Raw genomic sequence first — 16,920 nt, 5'->3', positions numbered from 1 at the left:
CTGATTTTGAGGAGGGAAGGAAAGAAACTTATTGGGAGAGGGTGTCTCTTATATCAGGAATACAAAATATGGCTTGACTTGAATGATACCAAGAAATGCAGGAGGCAAAACTGAGCAGTGAACTACAGAGCAGTGGCCCAGCCATGAAGAGGGAGATGATACTATATTCTGAGAAGCCAACCTGGGCTACTAGGTGTATGTGTGTGTGGTGTGTGCCTTCAAGTTGTTTCCAACTTATGGTGACCCTAAGATCATTGGGTTTTCTTGGCAAGATTTGTTCAGAGGAGGTTTGCCCTTGCCTTCCCCTGAACCAGAGTGTGTGTGACTTAGAATCATAGAATCGTTGGAAGAGACCTCGAGGGCTATCCAGTCCAACCAATGCATGCAGGAACAAGTAATGGAAAGTGGACTGAAAGGGAGGACCACAAGCAGCACAATTAGGGACCGAGGGGAGAAGCTTCTAAGGTCAACACAGTCACCAACTTTTGAGGGCAACTGGTTGCAAGAGAAAGGATGGGAAAGCACAACAATAGGATGTGAGGTACAACCACCCCAGTATACCCACAGATGAATCCAGTGTGTTTTGCTAGTGTCCATTTTTAAAGTTTATTCAAATTCAACATAGATTAAATTTAAAACCAACATGGATTTCAACATGAAATTTGATGTAGTTCATTATTGCTGTGAGCCTTCAAATCATTTCCAACTTACGGCGACCGTAAGGGAAACCTATCACAGGGTTTTCTTGGCAAGATCTGTTCACTGTTGTTGTTGTGCCTTCAAGTCATTTCCAACTTATGGCAACCCTAAGGCAAATCTATCATGGGATTTTCTTGACACGATCTGTTCATTATATTGTACAGACTTAGGGTTGCCATAAGTCAAAAATGACTTGGAGGCACACAACAACAATGTATGTACTGTGTCTTAAAATATATCATTCTAATGTAGATGGAATTTACAGATCTCATTAAGTTCCAATGGTCCCTCCAATTGAAGGAATTTCAATTTGTCCTAAATGGAACAAACTCATTGACAACCAGAGCACAGCATTTCTGCTTCCTCTCTTCATAGTTGATTGTAAAATGGCATGAGGCATTTTTGTCCCCCTTTCTTTTCCTGGAACAAGACAATGGCAAAAGCCAATAGACTTGCTAGGACATTTTTGCCTAGATATTTTGTTGCTCTTTATGGGGAACATCTCCTACTGTATATAGAAGTGGCTGAAATTTGGAAAAACTCTTTACATTTATTTTTTTGTGTGGATTTTTCGGGCTATGTGGCCATGTTTTAGAAGAGTTTCTTCCTGACGTTTCGCCAGCATCTGTGGCTGGCATCTTTACATTTATGTTGGTGACAATACTGTAGAATGTCTAAATTGTAGATATACCTCTATAGATTTTTAAACAAAATCTGGAGGACTAAAAAACCCCAGCCTAATGTACAGGAGTTACAGAATGGTCTTCTGATCTTGTAGATCCTTCCCAGCCCATCTAGTGAGAAGATTTTTCTTTTCTTCAGTGAGATAGCCAAAACTGAACGCCACCAAGGAAGGGTTTATCATCAGAAATGAAAGGGTGAGGCACCTTGAAGAAATGACAGCTAATTATTAAGCTGTCCCAACTATTCTATTTCCAAACAGGAGCAATTCAAGAACATTTAAGGAAATACTATCAAATGCTTTTAAATTTTTACTCTACAGCTTCCAGCCTGCAGCTGAAGCAGCTTAAAGTGCAAACATGGATGGTGGAAATTATTTTCAAGACATGATATGCATGCGAAATACTGAGATTAATGAATACCAAGTGTTTAGTTGATTTGTAATATAATTAATATTTTCAGGCTATTTCAATTCTCAGTTGGAGGACACAAGGTTGGAAAAACTGAATGATATACCTTTTATATTATCAAAAGTGGAAATAGCTTTAAATGCTGTTTGGGTTAGTAAATATAAAATAAACAGAAGCCAAAATGTGTTAATCAAAATTTAGAGCTGCTTAGAATATGTCTGATCAACACACACATATGTTGGAGGCAACATGGCGTAGTGGCTTGAGTGGTAGACTATGACTCTGGAGACCAAGGTTCGATTCCCAGCTCAGCCATGAAACCCACTGGGTCACAATGGACAAGTCACATGCTCTCAGCCTCAGGAGAAGGCAATAGCAAACCTTCTCTAAACAAATCATGCCAAGAAAACTCCATGATCGGTTTACCTTAGGGTTACCATTAGTCAGAAACAATTGCAAGGCACACAGCATAACACACAGAATATGTCAAACCAATCTACTAAAATTTGAACTCCTTCCCATTACAATATAATGATATACAAAGCTAATGAACCACAGATAGTTATCCCTAAGATTTGGTTTGGTTTCCTAATTTGAACAACAGTTATAGATTGCTTGAAGCATCTTCCCACTCTATAAATATATGGAGGCTTGCAGAACTTATGTACAACTGCCAGAAATTATGTTCCAAAAGTGAACTGAAAAAAAAAGTTAATCAGGATTATGAAGGTACTAATTCCCAGTTACATGCTTAACAACACTTCTTGCTATCACAAATGTGGGTTTATTCTCAATTATTGCCAAAAGACATGGAATCAGAAGCTTTGGTGGGCAGGTCCTCCCATGGTACTATCACATCTTCCAGTGTACTATAATTTTAAAATGCTAGCTGTGACAGCAGCAAAGGATCTATTCTAAAACATGCTTAGAGGTGGGGTTAAGATCTTCAAAGAGACAGAAGATAATGGAAAACCTACTGCAGGTATTGTTGGCAGAATCCCTTTAACAGGCAATGGATTTGGGGATGTAATGGGATTGTATGACTCGGTTACTGTATATACCCATGTATAAATCTAGAAATTTTAGTTAAAAAATTGACCCAAAAAACCTGATGAGTCAACTTATCAGTGAATCAATATAAGGACTGTACTTTGACTCTAAAAACAAAACAAAACGGGGGAACCATCCCTTGGTGAAAGACAAGAGCATAATCTGTCCTGAAAGCACTGACACACCTCTGTTCTGTCATCCAGCCTTTAGTTTGAGCACAAACAGTGATGCCTGCTGGTAATGCTTTCCTTTGCTTCATCTGTTATATCCTTTGTTAGATGCCCCTATGTTGTACCCTCGACTTATCCATGGGTCATATTAAAATCCATACTTTTGGCCCCAAAGGCTGCTCTCGACTTATGCATGAGACCATAACGGTACTTACTTTCTTTAGTATGTGGGAAAAGCTGTCAGCGCTAGAAGTGACGATAGCAAACTTAATGTCTCTCACTAATATCTGAGAACTAGTGGGCAATGACAAAATGAAGGGAGGGAGGATGATTCTCTCAAGGGGCACATGAGCTTAATTATATGAACACGGAATAAATGTTACTAACTTGGAGCAACTTCAACATCACTCCACCCATCTATATAGAATGCCTAGTTACTAATTTATTATTGCATACACAGAGGTCATAATTGTTACTCTGTGTGTTTTTTTCCCCTCAAAGAGAACAGCTTGCTTAAAAGAAGAACAATGTCATCACCAGTGTGCCATTTGGCAGTACCTTCAGCTCTGAGTGCTAGCACTACAAGACAGAGCATGGTTCCCAAGGCACAAATCACCTTGGCTGTGGAAACATCGCTCCTGCAAGGTGAAAGGGGAAATGGTTAATTTTGAATTTCAAGAACTTTACACTGGGTTGGTTTGCAGGGAGCGGTGGGGGAGAAGTTACAATTTTTAAAAATCATTTGGTCCATTCCATTGTTATCTTATCTCTAAATATATCATTTGTGGGATTATTCATATAACATTTCAGTGGCGTTTTTTTAAAATGGTACTTATTTGATGGATAAGCAATAATATTATTGTAAAATACATTTTAAAGAACTAATGAAAGATTTTCTTTGATCCAAAACACATTGCAGAAATAATATAGTTTGAGCCCACTTTAACTGCCCTAGCTCAATGCTAGGGAATTCTGGGAACTGTAGTTTTGTGAGACGTTTATCCTTCTCTGTCAGAGAGCTCTGGTGCCACAATAAACTACAGTTCCTTGGATTCTCTAGCACTGAGCCAGGTCAATTAAGGCACTCTCAAACTGGATTATTTCTGCAGTGTGTTTTGGACCTTTGTAACTAAAAAAACCTTGCTTGGTAGTGACCAACAGGTTGCCGTCATCTTTTGATATTTCTCCCTGTCCTCAAAGTTCCAGGACCTGCTCTTCATCCATGCCAATTACAGTTGGTTCTTTTATTTATTCACTAAAAAAATGAATTGGAAGGGGCTCCCACTGGCCTGTGCATGAAGGCTGTAAGTGGCCCACTAGCCACAACTCAGTCATCTCTAGTTTAAATATTTCCAGGACACTTTTTAGCACAATGCCTTCACACTACAATAAAATGCAATATCATTTTTCAATAAAACAAACATTTAAAGCAGCAGCTAGAATCATTCATAGGCCAGCAGCATACCAGCATAAGCCTAACACAATTTCAAATCAGAAGCAATACACACAAGTTGACCGCAGACAAATTTCCCAAGCCTTCTGGATATCATGTTTCAATGAGATCATGCACCTCTCACATGGGAGAAAGATCCAGAATCAGGCCACCACTGAGAAGACCTATCTCTTGTACCTATTAATCTAATCGGTCTTACAAGTAGACATCTAAGACATACAGAATCTCTACAACAGGGGTAGGCAACCTGCGGCCCGTGGGCCGGATGCGGCCCGGCAAGGCCTTGGGACCAGCCCCAGCCCGGTCCTGCCGCCGATTGCCGCCAGAGCATTTGGCCTATCAGGAGGAGGCGGGCAAGGGGGGGCAAGCGGCAGGCAAGAGGAGCAAGCGGCGGGCAAGGCGGGCAATTGTCTATAGAAGCCTCCGAAACATGCATTTATATTAACATTTTTTTAAAAATCAGCAAATTTTAGCGTGTCCTCCATATTTTTAAAAAAGTGTCCTCCATTTGAAATATTTGTCCTACATTTGTCCCGGTTTATTTATCTATTTATTTATTTTTAATTATTTAATTATTTATTTTTTGGCTTTGGCCCCTCAGTTGTCTGAGGGACAGCAACCCGGCCCCCGGCTCAAAAAGGTTGCCTACCCCTGCTCTACAAGGTCATTGCCCATAATCCAGTGCAGTCTGCATAATGTAATTCTTTCTTTGGAAATTGTCTTTACACCAACAATGACACCAAAGATTTTGATCATCTCATCACTGAGTTGCAACACACTTTTAGTTTAAAAAAAAAACAAGAACAACAACACTAGCAAGAGAGACGTCCCACTTCAGGGCTGCTGTCTCTGTTTCTGCAAGTGCACTAGTGCAAGTGTTTAGTGCAAGCGCGCTAAAAGTGTGGAAATTGCTACTGTGACAAGAGTAATGGCAGTAGAGTTTATGGGATTGTAGTCTTTTTCCTCTCCATTGCTTCTTCAAGTGTCTTTATGGGCCTAATAAGCAGCTGGTGCAGTGGTGATGCTGGAGAGCTGAACACCGTTGCCTGTAAAATGCATTTCATCAGGTTGAGGAGTGGGGGGTTTATACTACTGATGTTTGGTCATGGATATTATTACAACACATTGGCCCTTATCACACAACAGTTTTGCAACTCCAATCTGAAGCCACTCCAGGCCCAACCATGCAAATTCACGTTATTATATCATAGATTATCACATGTGATTGCTTTCTATAGGGAGTCATTCCAAGCCCGATCCTAAATCAGTCCAAAGGCATTCCTGATGTAGATTAATTCGGTGAACTAGCGAATTCACAAATCTTTCTCCAAGGTCAATTCAAATCCAATTCAAATTGGTGTTGGTGTGGAATGCAACTTTGCTTTGGTCCTGGTACAGCCCCCCCCCCTCCACAACCTCCAAGGTGCTACATTTTCCATGATGCGGTGCTGCAATTTTGCTCCATTTACTTCCGGTACTCCTTCAAGAACGGAGGCTGCATTCAGATGTGTCCAGGAGGGATGGCAAGAACGGAGGCTGCATTCGGATGTGGCTGGGAGGGATGACAGGAATGATTCATGTGAGGCTAGAGGCAGGGTACCCAAAAGAGAACAAGGCAGTGCAAAATAATAATAATAATAATAATAATAATAATAATAATAAATTTATTTTGCAGTGCCTTGTTTTCCTATGGGTACCCTACCTCAAGCCTTGAGGCGAGGCAGGAAATAATTTTGTTATTACTATTAATAGGGATGGAAAGAATGGAGGCTGCAATCAGATGTGGCTGGGAGGGATGACAGGAACGATTCACGTGAGGCTAGTATTCATGTGAAACAGGAAATTCATGTGATGCTAGCATTCACGTGAAACATGAAACAGGAAGTGGCCCCCTTCTTCACCCCAGAAGCATAAAAGTTCTCAATGTGTTCAGAGCCCCACTGAGAATGCACAAGGGTGCCAATTCAAATCGTTGAATCCGCATGTTATGTACTGGTGTGATAATTTATTTTGCGCTCGCTCCGCTTTGCCTCAGGAATGACCACAATTTTGCTCTTCACGTGTCATAATTAATCATGTGAATTACCTTGGATTCGAATTGACTCTGCTTCTCCTTCCCTTCAGAATGGCTTTGGATTGGAGTTCCAATTTCACGTGTGATAAGGGCCATGGGCACTTAATGGCCTTTTCCAACCAAAGTTTACCTGGTAAACTTTGCTAGAAGAAAGGAACCTGGCCATGGAGATTGCTAAACAGTGTCCCCCAAATACAAGCTGTTGTTGTTGATTTCCTTGCCGAAGTCACTGATGATTCCTAATCTAGGTCATAGCTACAATTTTCAGCTGGGGCAACCAATGATGTGGACATCCCTGTGGATGGCAAAGTAAGGAGGAAGCACCTACTTTCCAGTGCCATGGTGACGGGATGACCAAAGCCTGGATAATTACTATTATTAATAATGACATTATTTGCACCTCACGTTCCCCCCCCCCAAAAAAAAAAACTGGGATTGCATGCACTTTACAAATTGAAATACAATACAGTCAAACACAAAAAACAGAAGATGATCCCTGCTGACCCAGATACAACATAGGAAACAAATTAAGCTACACCAGTACAAGTGGGACCTTCATTTCTTCCACAATGAAAACATCCTCTTGCTAATATTCTCCTTCTGTCTGCCTTTGGATGTGATATTGGACTTCATGGCTTTCTTCCAAACTGGTCTTGCAAATGAGGATCATCAGTATGGTCCATTATGGTAGAGAACTGTGTATGAACAAAACCACATAGCCAGGTCCTTGCCCTCTGGTTTTTGGCAAATGTATGCAAATTACTGAACAAAACCTAAATTCTTAAAGTAAGTAATAAGCAGAGAAAGATTTCTAAGTAACTACCAGTAAAATCTGTAAATGATATCTCATTTAATCATAAACCTAAGCATACTGTACTGTATAAACATTTTTATATAAGATGAATAACTAAAAGTCACCTGTACAAGAAAGATCCTGAAGTCAGCCCCATATACCTTCATCTCTTCTGGGAAATCTTCATAAGCATTTAGATAAGGAATGTGACCATCCATTACTAGCCTATGAGAAAAGAAAGAAGGAAAGAAAGAAAGGATCTATATCACTGCACAATGCTCCTTTTCCAAGATTTTAGTATATGTTCTGCCCAGATTTCCTTTCATAGACCAGTTAAAATACTTTTATTCCACTAGACATTTTGAGATTACTGGAGACTGCCAACATCATTTTGCTGCTAGTTTAACCTTCCCATGTTAAGACAGAACAATTAGTTCCTCACAGCATGTTGTGATGCAGAGAGAGAGAGAAATCTATCTACAGTGTAGGTACTGTATGATATTGAAAGCTGGGAGGTTGTAGGCAACGTCCCCAAATTTCAGCCACTTATTATGTACTGTTCTCTTTTATAAACAAAAACATATCTGACCTAAAACAAATAAACACCTATCCAAAGAAATAAACTAATTTTTTGACACTGAGGAATTTTCTTGTCCCAGGCAATGAATGCTAGGACAAAAAAGAATCCCATATTGCAGGTAAGCAGAATTGACATGATCTGGTTGTGAATAGGATGGCTCCATTCACAGAAAATAAAAATTTCCTGCATTGAATTTATTACACCTTCTGGTTTTAGGCCATGGATGTTCAGGTGGAACACATGTAATTCTGTGGAAACAACAATTCCATCACACATGAAACATTTTACATCCTACAATACACTGGAGCTGACTCACACTGACAATACACCTCACAAATTCACGTAGTGCAAGTTTTCTTTTAATCTATTGTATGAGTTTTAATTACAGTGTTGTAATGTTTGTTGTTTCTATCTGTGATTTTAATCCACCAAGTGAATGCTATGGCCTATTACTATTATAAATGAGTAATTCTACTTATTCACAACTCATATAAAAAATGTGGCAAGTCTTGAACAAAACACCCCAAGGACAAAAGGCTATAATTAAATTCAAAACTGAAAGTAAAGTTTTCAAACCAAGATAATTCATTAAATTTCTGCTTACCTCAAGAGATCTGATAATGTTATTGATTCTCTCAGCCACAGAAGTGCCAAAGAGCAAAAAGCCAGGGTCATTGGCATAGACATTCTCATCTCCCCTTTTTTGCTTTTTCGTAAATATGAGGTACCATCCACTGATCCAGACCAGGCCGATGCATCTGTGGAAAGGATTTAGAAAGTATAAAACTATTTCTTCTCTCTATTCTTGCTTTGGAATAACTGTTATACTCCAAGTGGTAGTTCAGTTATTCTGATAACAGTCTATCAAAGCCAAGGAGAGAAATAAACACTAAAGCAGCTGAACTAAGTCATGCAACACAGCAGAATGGCTGAATTCTCTTTAAATCCTATGAAATGAAAACCTCAATATGTTTGGAACTGGGGTCTTTGATTTCAGGTCTTATTAATTAATCTCAACTAAAATCAATAGAGGCGTTTTCACTATCTAGATAGATGGAAAATACAGACTGAAAAATTCCCAAACCACAAATTAGAGCTGGCTCAGAAAGGTGTGTGTGAACAGATCAACAGATTAAATCTCTACAAAAGATTTCATTTCTTAGCGTAGCCAGGAGGATGGCAAAGGAACTGACGTAATCTTCAAAGATTAAAACCAATTACTAAGTGCATAAGTAGCTTTACTAAAAGTACAACTCTTCTATACAAGTTAAGCCTGTACTACATTAAAAAAGTGATTCATCTTTTTTTAAAAAACATTGACCACCCAGGGAGAATTAATACATTATTTTTTCTTTATGCAAAGGAGATCACTTAATACAGATACACATAAAAATGAAACAGGAAAGTTTAATTAATTGAAAATAAACACTGAATCACAAAGGGGGGGGGGGGGAGTAATAATTGCTTCTTTCTTCTGAGGCTATAGCGCAAAAAGAGGTACTGTAAATTAGCAGCTATTATTCCTCCAGGTCTACTAACAGATCTGATGATGCAAACAAATCAGGTCGGGGATATTTTTCTTATATAGCTAAAGAGTATCCATCACTATCATAATGCTAACAGCTCCTGCGACATTATACATTGCATCTCTACCACATACCTACATTTCTACCTTTGTAGCTGCAACTAAGTTTGCAAATATGGTGGCAACATGCTCAAGAAAAGGACAAAGAAGACATTATTGGTTATTTAATTTTGGGACTGTTTATTATAACTTTATCCCATCCTATCTCCAAGGAGCACAAGAAAGCATACATGTTGCTACACTTGCTCTCAGTTTATCTGAGTTCTAATAGGCAGTTATTGGCTCAAAGTTACAGCTTCATGGCTAAGAGGGGATGTGAAGTTGGGACTCCCTCGTTTCTACCGATACTCTAGTCCAGAGTTTTTCAACGAGGGTCGCCTGGTTCTGCAAGAAGTCATTACTAGGAGTTCCAGGAGAAATCATGACCGGGGGGGGGGGGGGGGGGCAATAAAAAAAATCTGAGCTGAAGATATAATAATTTTTATGTAGGGGTCCCCTGATCCCTGAAAATTATTTCAAGAGCTCCCCAAGCATAAAAAGGTTGAAAATGGCTAGTCAGTAAGCAATGGTGCTCCTGAATTTCAGGCTTATTCAAGTCCTAATGTGAATTATTTCAAACAACAGATATTACACCAGCTGTCGCCACTATTACTATGTAATGATTTGCAATTAAGATGAAAGCCCCACTACAAAGTCCCAATAGCACTATTTTCATTTGCATGCTTTCTTCAAAATCTAGAATTAATTATGAACTATTCATATTTTGTATAACATAAAGCCAACTTTAATTTGTTACAACTATTAATAGCACATTTAGTATCACTTTGCCTTTTCTGCCTCCAGACAAAGTGACCAAGAATAGTTGCTATGAAAACAGCCCCTAGTTTCTGAAAGTTTAGAAGGAAGGACAAGAGCTGTTTTGAATGACTACTGCACACATGTGAGTCACTGTGCAAGAAGTATGAACCTCAGTTAATCCTTTCAATCATCAGTTTTGACTTTTTCATGTATAGGCTGTGTCTCAAGATCACGTTGACAGAAACTCTATTGCTAACTCCCAATTCAGCCTGATTCACAATAATCCCTGTGTTCTATTTGTAGCCTTCATGTTAACGCAGCAACTTTTCATTTTATTTGTTCTAGATTATGCAGGGCACATTAGACAGTCAGCATTAAACGTAACATAACATACAATTTAAGACATGTCATAACAACTTACAAATTTAATAGGCTTCCCAAACAATGTCTACATACTGCACCAATTGGGATAGTTTCAATCTGGTAGCTTGGAGAACAGTCAATGTCTAAAAACCTCAAGCATACCATAAGGCGTAATTATTACAGAAATGGATGTGAAGCAGCCATGAGCAATATGGTGAAAAATTGCAGCTCAGAAGTTCAAAGAACCAGATTTAATATCCGTCCCATTGCTACATATGAACATATGTCTATTTTTAGGACATATGTTGTTCTGTGAATAATTTATTTGAAGTACACAGTAGAAGCAAGGCAGATCACACTGCACAAGATGCTGCTAGGACTTGCAACAGAAATACAGAACAGCTCCTACATATGCTTCTCATTAAACACCATTTGTTAATCCTACTGATTAGTAGTATGTGGGCAAGCTGAATAATTTAATAATACAACGTTCTTAAAAAGCTTCATTAAAATGGACAAACATGTTCACCTCTTCCACAAAAGACGTATAATATACCACACCTCCAAATGTCATCAGGCACCATAAATCACCCCTGTAAGGTTTACCTTTCTCAGACAGTTACCAATCCAACCTTGATCACTGATATTACAGTATCTGCAGCCAGCATTTATTTTTAAATTATTACAATTAAAGTCAATGCCTTCTCAAATTGCTGTTAGACAGTCAGATACACCTTTGAATCACCCAGAGCTTAAAGTTTTTCCTATCTTTATTATTCACATTTTTTAGAAAATACAGCTGCCCAAGAAATATTTAGGCCTACCTGATGTCCTGCTTGCAGAAGAAATAGCTGTAATGCTAGATAAACCATCTATATCTGTATCACTTGCAGAGGAAGCCAAGCCAAGACGTTCAGTGATTTCATGCTCGCTCTCTACTTCAGTATCTGTGCCCTGTATGAAAACAAACAAAAACAGTGGCATAAAGATTCCCAACTGCAGACTGGGAATCCACATCATAAAGCTGCATTCTCAAAAGGAGCTTGCTCTTTGTTAAACACTAGCATGATCTCTTAACATTTATTTGCCAAAGAAAACACCTAACAGTATAAGCATTTAAGAATTAGGAATCGTGCATCAAAATAGATGGGGAGAAGTGTTTTTTTTTAAATCCAATATCGAACATCAATCACATAAATTAGATCTATTCCTGCTCTCAGGTCAAAAGATCAATTAATGTAAGTGAAACCTATTGTCTTCTTCAGGGTCGTAACTTTGTTGGGAGGCACAAAGTGATGATAGTCAGGTATACACAGTTTTGTGCTTAAAACACTGAGATTGTTCAAATAATGACAACACAGCTTACAAATGCTCTATTTCTGTCTCTTCTCATCAAGGCTGATGTAAAAGAAGGTTAACCATTAAGCTGCTGCCCACTTGGGCCCAAACTGGGTTAAAAGAGTGGATAGTGGGCACTGAGCTCCTGCCACCACCCAGCCTCTCTGAGTTTGGCAAAACTGCTGGCTGGGCAGCAGAGAAGACTTGCTTTCCTATCTGGATAGCAGAGCCACCAGATATGGAAGGCATCCCTTCCCACCAGCACACTGGGTGATACCACCCCCCACTGAAGTGTCACTCAGACCAGTTTGCACCCCCTGGTGATGACCCTGTGTGCATACAATGCCAAAGTGAGCTACAGTGCTCTGAAGCATCTGAAGTAGACCAAGTCTATGAAAGCTTATGCTACAACTTCTACAGAGTTATTCTCAAAGTTGCTACAAGATCCCTTTGCATACTCATATTCCAGATTAACACGGTTGTGGAGATTATCAGATGGAGGACGGAAGCAAAATCCGTCCTTATCCCATCCAGGACAGAGATCACACGAAAGACTTTTATACATTTGTGCTGATCCTGTCATTGTCCTGTCAGTGAAGTGGACTTGCATTAAAGCATTCTTCCATTCATACAAAATGAAGAGCAAGGATGCGACAATTCCACTTCACTGATAGGACAATGACAGGCTTAGTGCAACATCATTCTTTTGTGTGATCATGGTCAATCACAGTTTAATGATGGGACGCTGACAGGATAAGCACCATGTCGTATGAAAATCTTCTCGCAATCACGCTATACAAATGGGAAAAGGACAGGACAAGGAAGTTCTGTCACCCATATGATAATCTCCTATGTCTCTAAATTCTACTCCAATGCTTTGTGTAAGACTAGACAATTCTGTTTGAACTCAGCCACTAAGCATAACACATTTTGGTAATTCTACTTGCCTTTTCAGAATATGTTTTTTGAATATGGCTCCATCTGCTGGATTTAATGCCCCAAAACATGTTTTTGAACTATGTACCAAATCAATGTCTGTTGTCAATAATGGACTGGAGGAGGGCAAACAAACTGAAACTTAAGCCAGACAAGTCAGAAGTGCTCCTGGTCAGTCAAAAGGCAGATCAGGGAATAGGGACTCTGTCTATGCTGGATAGAGTTAAGCTCTCCGCTGAAATCTCAGTCCTGAAGCTTGGATGTTCTCCTTGACTCAACACTATGGAGATTACCGCACTAGGGTAAAAGCGTTCCCCAATGCGTTCTCACGGGCGCGAGCCTGGAACGTGATGAGGGCCAGAACGCTAGTTTACCGCACAGCGGAACGCCGCCGTCGCCGCCGGGCATTCCAAATGTGTTCCCAATGTGTTCCAGGGAGGCCATTTCTGGGAATGGTTTTGAAACCGTTCCCAGAAATGGCCTCCCTGGAACACATTGGGAACACATTTGGAACGCCCGACGGCGGCGGCGGCGTTCCGCTGTGCGGTAAACTAGCGTTCTGGCCCTCATCACGTTCCAGGCTCGCGCCCGTGAGAACGCGTTGGAGAACGCTTTTACCCTAGTGCGGTAATCTCCTGAGCCTCGATGCCTAGGCTTCTGTAGTGGAATGATTGCATTTGCTCAGCTAAAACTACTGCACCAACAGCACCTGCTCCTGGGGCCAGTTATAGGGAACATATAACTCCCTTGTTAAAACAGCTTCACTGGCTATCAGTTTATTTCTGGGAACAATTCAAAATGTTGGTTATGACATATAAAGCCCTATACAGCTTAGGTCTAGACTATCTGAAAGGCCGTATTTCCCAATATGATCCTGCCAGAGCTTTTAAGATCTACAGGGGAAGGCTTTCTCGCAGTCCCATCACAACCACAGACTTACTTGGTGAGGACATCAGAAACAGCCTTATCTGTGGCTGTTCCCACCCTCCTGTGGAACGCCCTTCCATGGGAAGCTGGGCTGGCCCCCTCCCAGCTTTACTTTCACTGGCAGTCAAAGGCATTTTTATTTAAGCAGGCTTTTAATGGATAAGAAGGGAAGGTTCTTACTGAGATGCATGTTTTATTTCTTAACTTTTGTATGGTTCTTAAATAATTTCATTTAATATAATATGAAATTGTTTTTAAGGTTTTTTAAATTATTTTTTAGCTGACCCTTAGCCGATCCTTCTTGGAAGCTGCCTTGGGTCCCACTGTGGGAGAAAGACAGCATATAAATTAAATAAATACATAAAAATAAATATAAAAAGTGAGCTAAAGGTCTTGACGGACTGTAGAGGGTGGTGCTCATCTCGCTTACTAAGCCGAAGAGCCAGTGCTGTTCAGTGGTCATGTGGCCAGCATGACTGCACAGAACACTGTTACCTTCCCACAAAGTGATAACTATTTATCTACTTGCACTTTTACATGCTTTTGAATTGTTAGGTTCGCAGAAGCTGGGACTAGTGATGGGAGCTCACTCCATCACGTAAAACTTGGGCCTCGAACTGCTGACCTGCCAACCTTGCGATCATCAGGGACAGCACCTTAACCACTGAGGCACCACATCCCACTAACTTACTATCAAAAGGCATAAACAGAAAAGGAATTATAACCAACATCAGTTGGAAGTTTTACATGCTAGACATAATTCATTGTCACTGATGGACGTGCTTTCTATCAGAGAAATGAGGTTCGCTGCTTAGATGTTTTAATCTAGAAAGAATCTAGTGGTGCTTTAAAGATTAATACATTTCTCTGTAGCATACATGAGCTTTCATGGGCAAAGCCTCACTTCATCAGCTGCATCTAACGAAAAGTACTATTTGAACAATCTCCTCTTTGTTTTCATTCACAAAGATAAAGAGAAGGTATAACATCTGTTTCCAAAGTAATACTTGTATTAATCTGTTGTAGCAAAAAACATTTTAAAAAAACCCAGTGTGTCTTGTAGACTTTTTTAAAAATGTAACAATTATTGCCTAAAGTTTTCTAAGTACTTTTCAAATAATGGCAACACAGCTTACAAATGCTCTCTTTCTGTCTCTTCTCATCAAGGTTGATGTAAAAGAAGGTTTACCATTAAGCTGCTGCCCACCTGGGCCCAAACTGGGTTAAAAGAGTGGATAATGGGCAGTGAGCTCCTGCCACCACCCAGCCTCTTCCTTTGCCCCATGTCCACTGGCTGGCCTGAGGGGAATCATGGCAGGGTGTGTGTGGTATTTTCAAAACCAATGGGAGCAGAGGGGAGGAAGACAACATAACCTCCTAGCCAGTAACAGCTGCCCACTCTTGATATCAATGCTCTTGGACCCTGTCAGTGTAGAAAAGATGACTATTCACGAATTATGAACTTAACACCTACTGATAAAATATCAGGCTTGTCACAGTAAGCCAGTTTGCTCTTCTGAAGGTATCTTCGCCATAGATTATACAGAACTTCATCCTGAGAAGAAAAAAAAGGTATGTAGTCAGATATTTTTATTCGTGTACACTTACACACACTATAGGAACTCTATTATGGTTTCCTGATTCATTAATTTTGGGAAATGTTCTGAAACAAGTTATATGGATACATTTCATTCATTAACCTTTAAAGACTCTTCGTGTGTTGATTATATAAGCCTAGACAGATGTTTTTTTCTTCCAAAAACTATATGATAAATATACTGCATATTGAAATATCACTGCATATAAAATTGGTATGAATGTGAAAATGCACTCCGTGACAGGCTACCATACATATCATGTACAATGAAGAGAGGAATGTGGTCCTGGCAGTAGGAAGGGATATATCAAAGATGATGACATGATACAAACAGAGATAGACTCAGACCACTACGCCACAAATCAGGTGAGGAATTCCACAGCTTGCCACATGTCCTTACAATGACTATATGCCATGAATCAACATACAGCCAGTCCTCCATATCAATGGATCCTTTATCCATGGATAAAGCATTCCAACATTTACGGCTTGAAAATACCCCCCTCCCCGGACAAAAAAATATCCAAAAAGCAAACCTTGATAAGAGACGCAATTTTAGTACCCCATTGTATACCATGGTATCTGAAACATTAAGGCTAGAACATCTTTTCATAATTTAAACTAATTATAGGAAAACTAAGACACAGAAAAAGATGGGTGTGAAAGGAATGAGGACAAAAAGAATGACACGAATGAGAAATTAATGTTTTCACTATTTTCTTCTTAATATAGTGATAATGTATTCCCCTGACTTTTCCTCTATGATCTAATCCTTACAAAATTTCCCCAGCTCTATTCCCGTACACAGACCCATTTCAAAAGAGATTCAGTACAGTAATACTTCTTCCCTGTCAGCACATACGAAACTCAACATTGCATAAGCAATGAACTCAAGACCTTAAGAACCTTAATCTTCCTCCTCCTCTGCTCCCCACACAGAACCTTAATCTTTTGGAACAGAAATGGCAGAGAGCTGTTGCTGGAAGGGCCAATCAACCCTTTTTCATTCTGTTGGCAGAAGTGGCTCTGTTAGCAAAAAGGGTTAACTGGATACATCAAGACTGTTCATTCCGTTAAGAATTCACTATCTTCACAGCTTAAAGTCAAAAAGAAGCAAGAAGACAAAAATGTAGACCCACTGCATTTTATAGGGTGGTTAAAAAAAAGAGCCAAAGCACTATAAATGTCCAAGCAGCTCTTCTATAGGAAAGAGCCTCAAAAAATCAACTACCACTTGTTGCATGATGCAAACTTTAGAAGCTCCACTGGCTTCTTCATCTGGTAAAGGTATTAAAGATCAAACAGGAAAAATCAAAAGCAAAAAATAAAAAAGACAATGTTGGTGTCATTTTGTTGTTGTGTGCCTTCAAGTCCTTTCCGGCTTATGGCAACCCTAATGCAAACCTATCATATGGTTTTCTTGGCAAGTTTCTTCTTGGGAGTTTGCCATTGTCATCCTCTGAGGC

At 39.7% G+C, this 16,920-nt stretch overlaps 1 protein-coding gene across 1 annotated transcript in view; it reads right to left on the bottom strand.

The window, feature by feature from the left end:
• Window positions 1-16,920, bottom strand: part of LOC149282353 (TATA box-binding protein-associated factor RNA polymerase I subunit B-like) — a 51,886-nt gene that overhangs the window by 22,319 nt on the left and 12,647 nt on the right. The window contains 4 exon segments of the mRNA XM_089498309.1: window positions 7,456-7,555; window positions 8,515-8,668; window positions 11,481-11,610; window positions 15,332-15,412. Coding sequence (XP_089354435.1) covers window positions 7,456-7,555; window positions 8,515-8,668; window positions 11,481-11,610; window positions 15,332-15,412 — 465 coding nt within the window.

Source organism: Sceloporus occidentalis, unplaced genomic scaffold (assembly GCF_023333645.1).
Source record: "Sceloporus occidentalis isolate IW3139 unplaced genomic scaffold, rSceOcc1.0.p SCAF_118, whole genome shotgun sequence".
In the NCBI taxonomy this organism is placed as follows: domain Eukaryota; kingdom Metazoa; phylum Chordata; class Lepidosauria; order Squamata; family Phrynosomatidae; genus Sceloporus; species Sceloporus occidentalis.
This window is presented reverse-complemented; position numbering and strand designations above follow the sequence as displayed.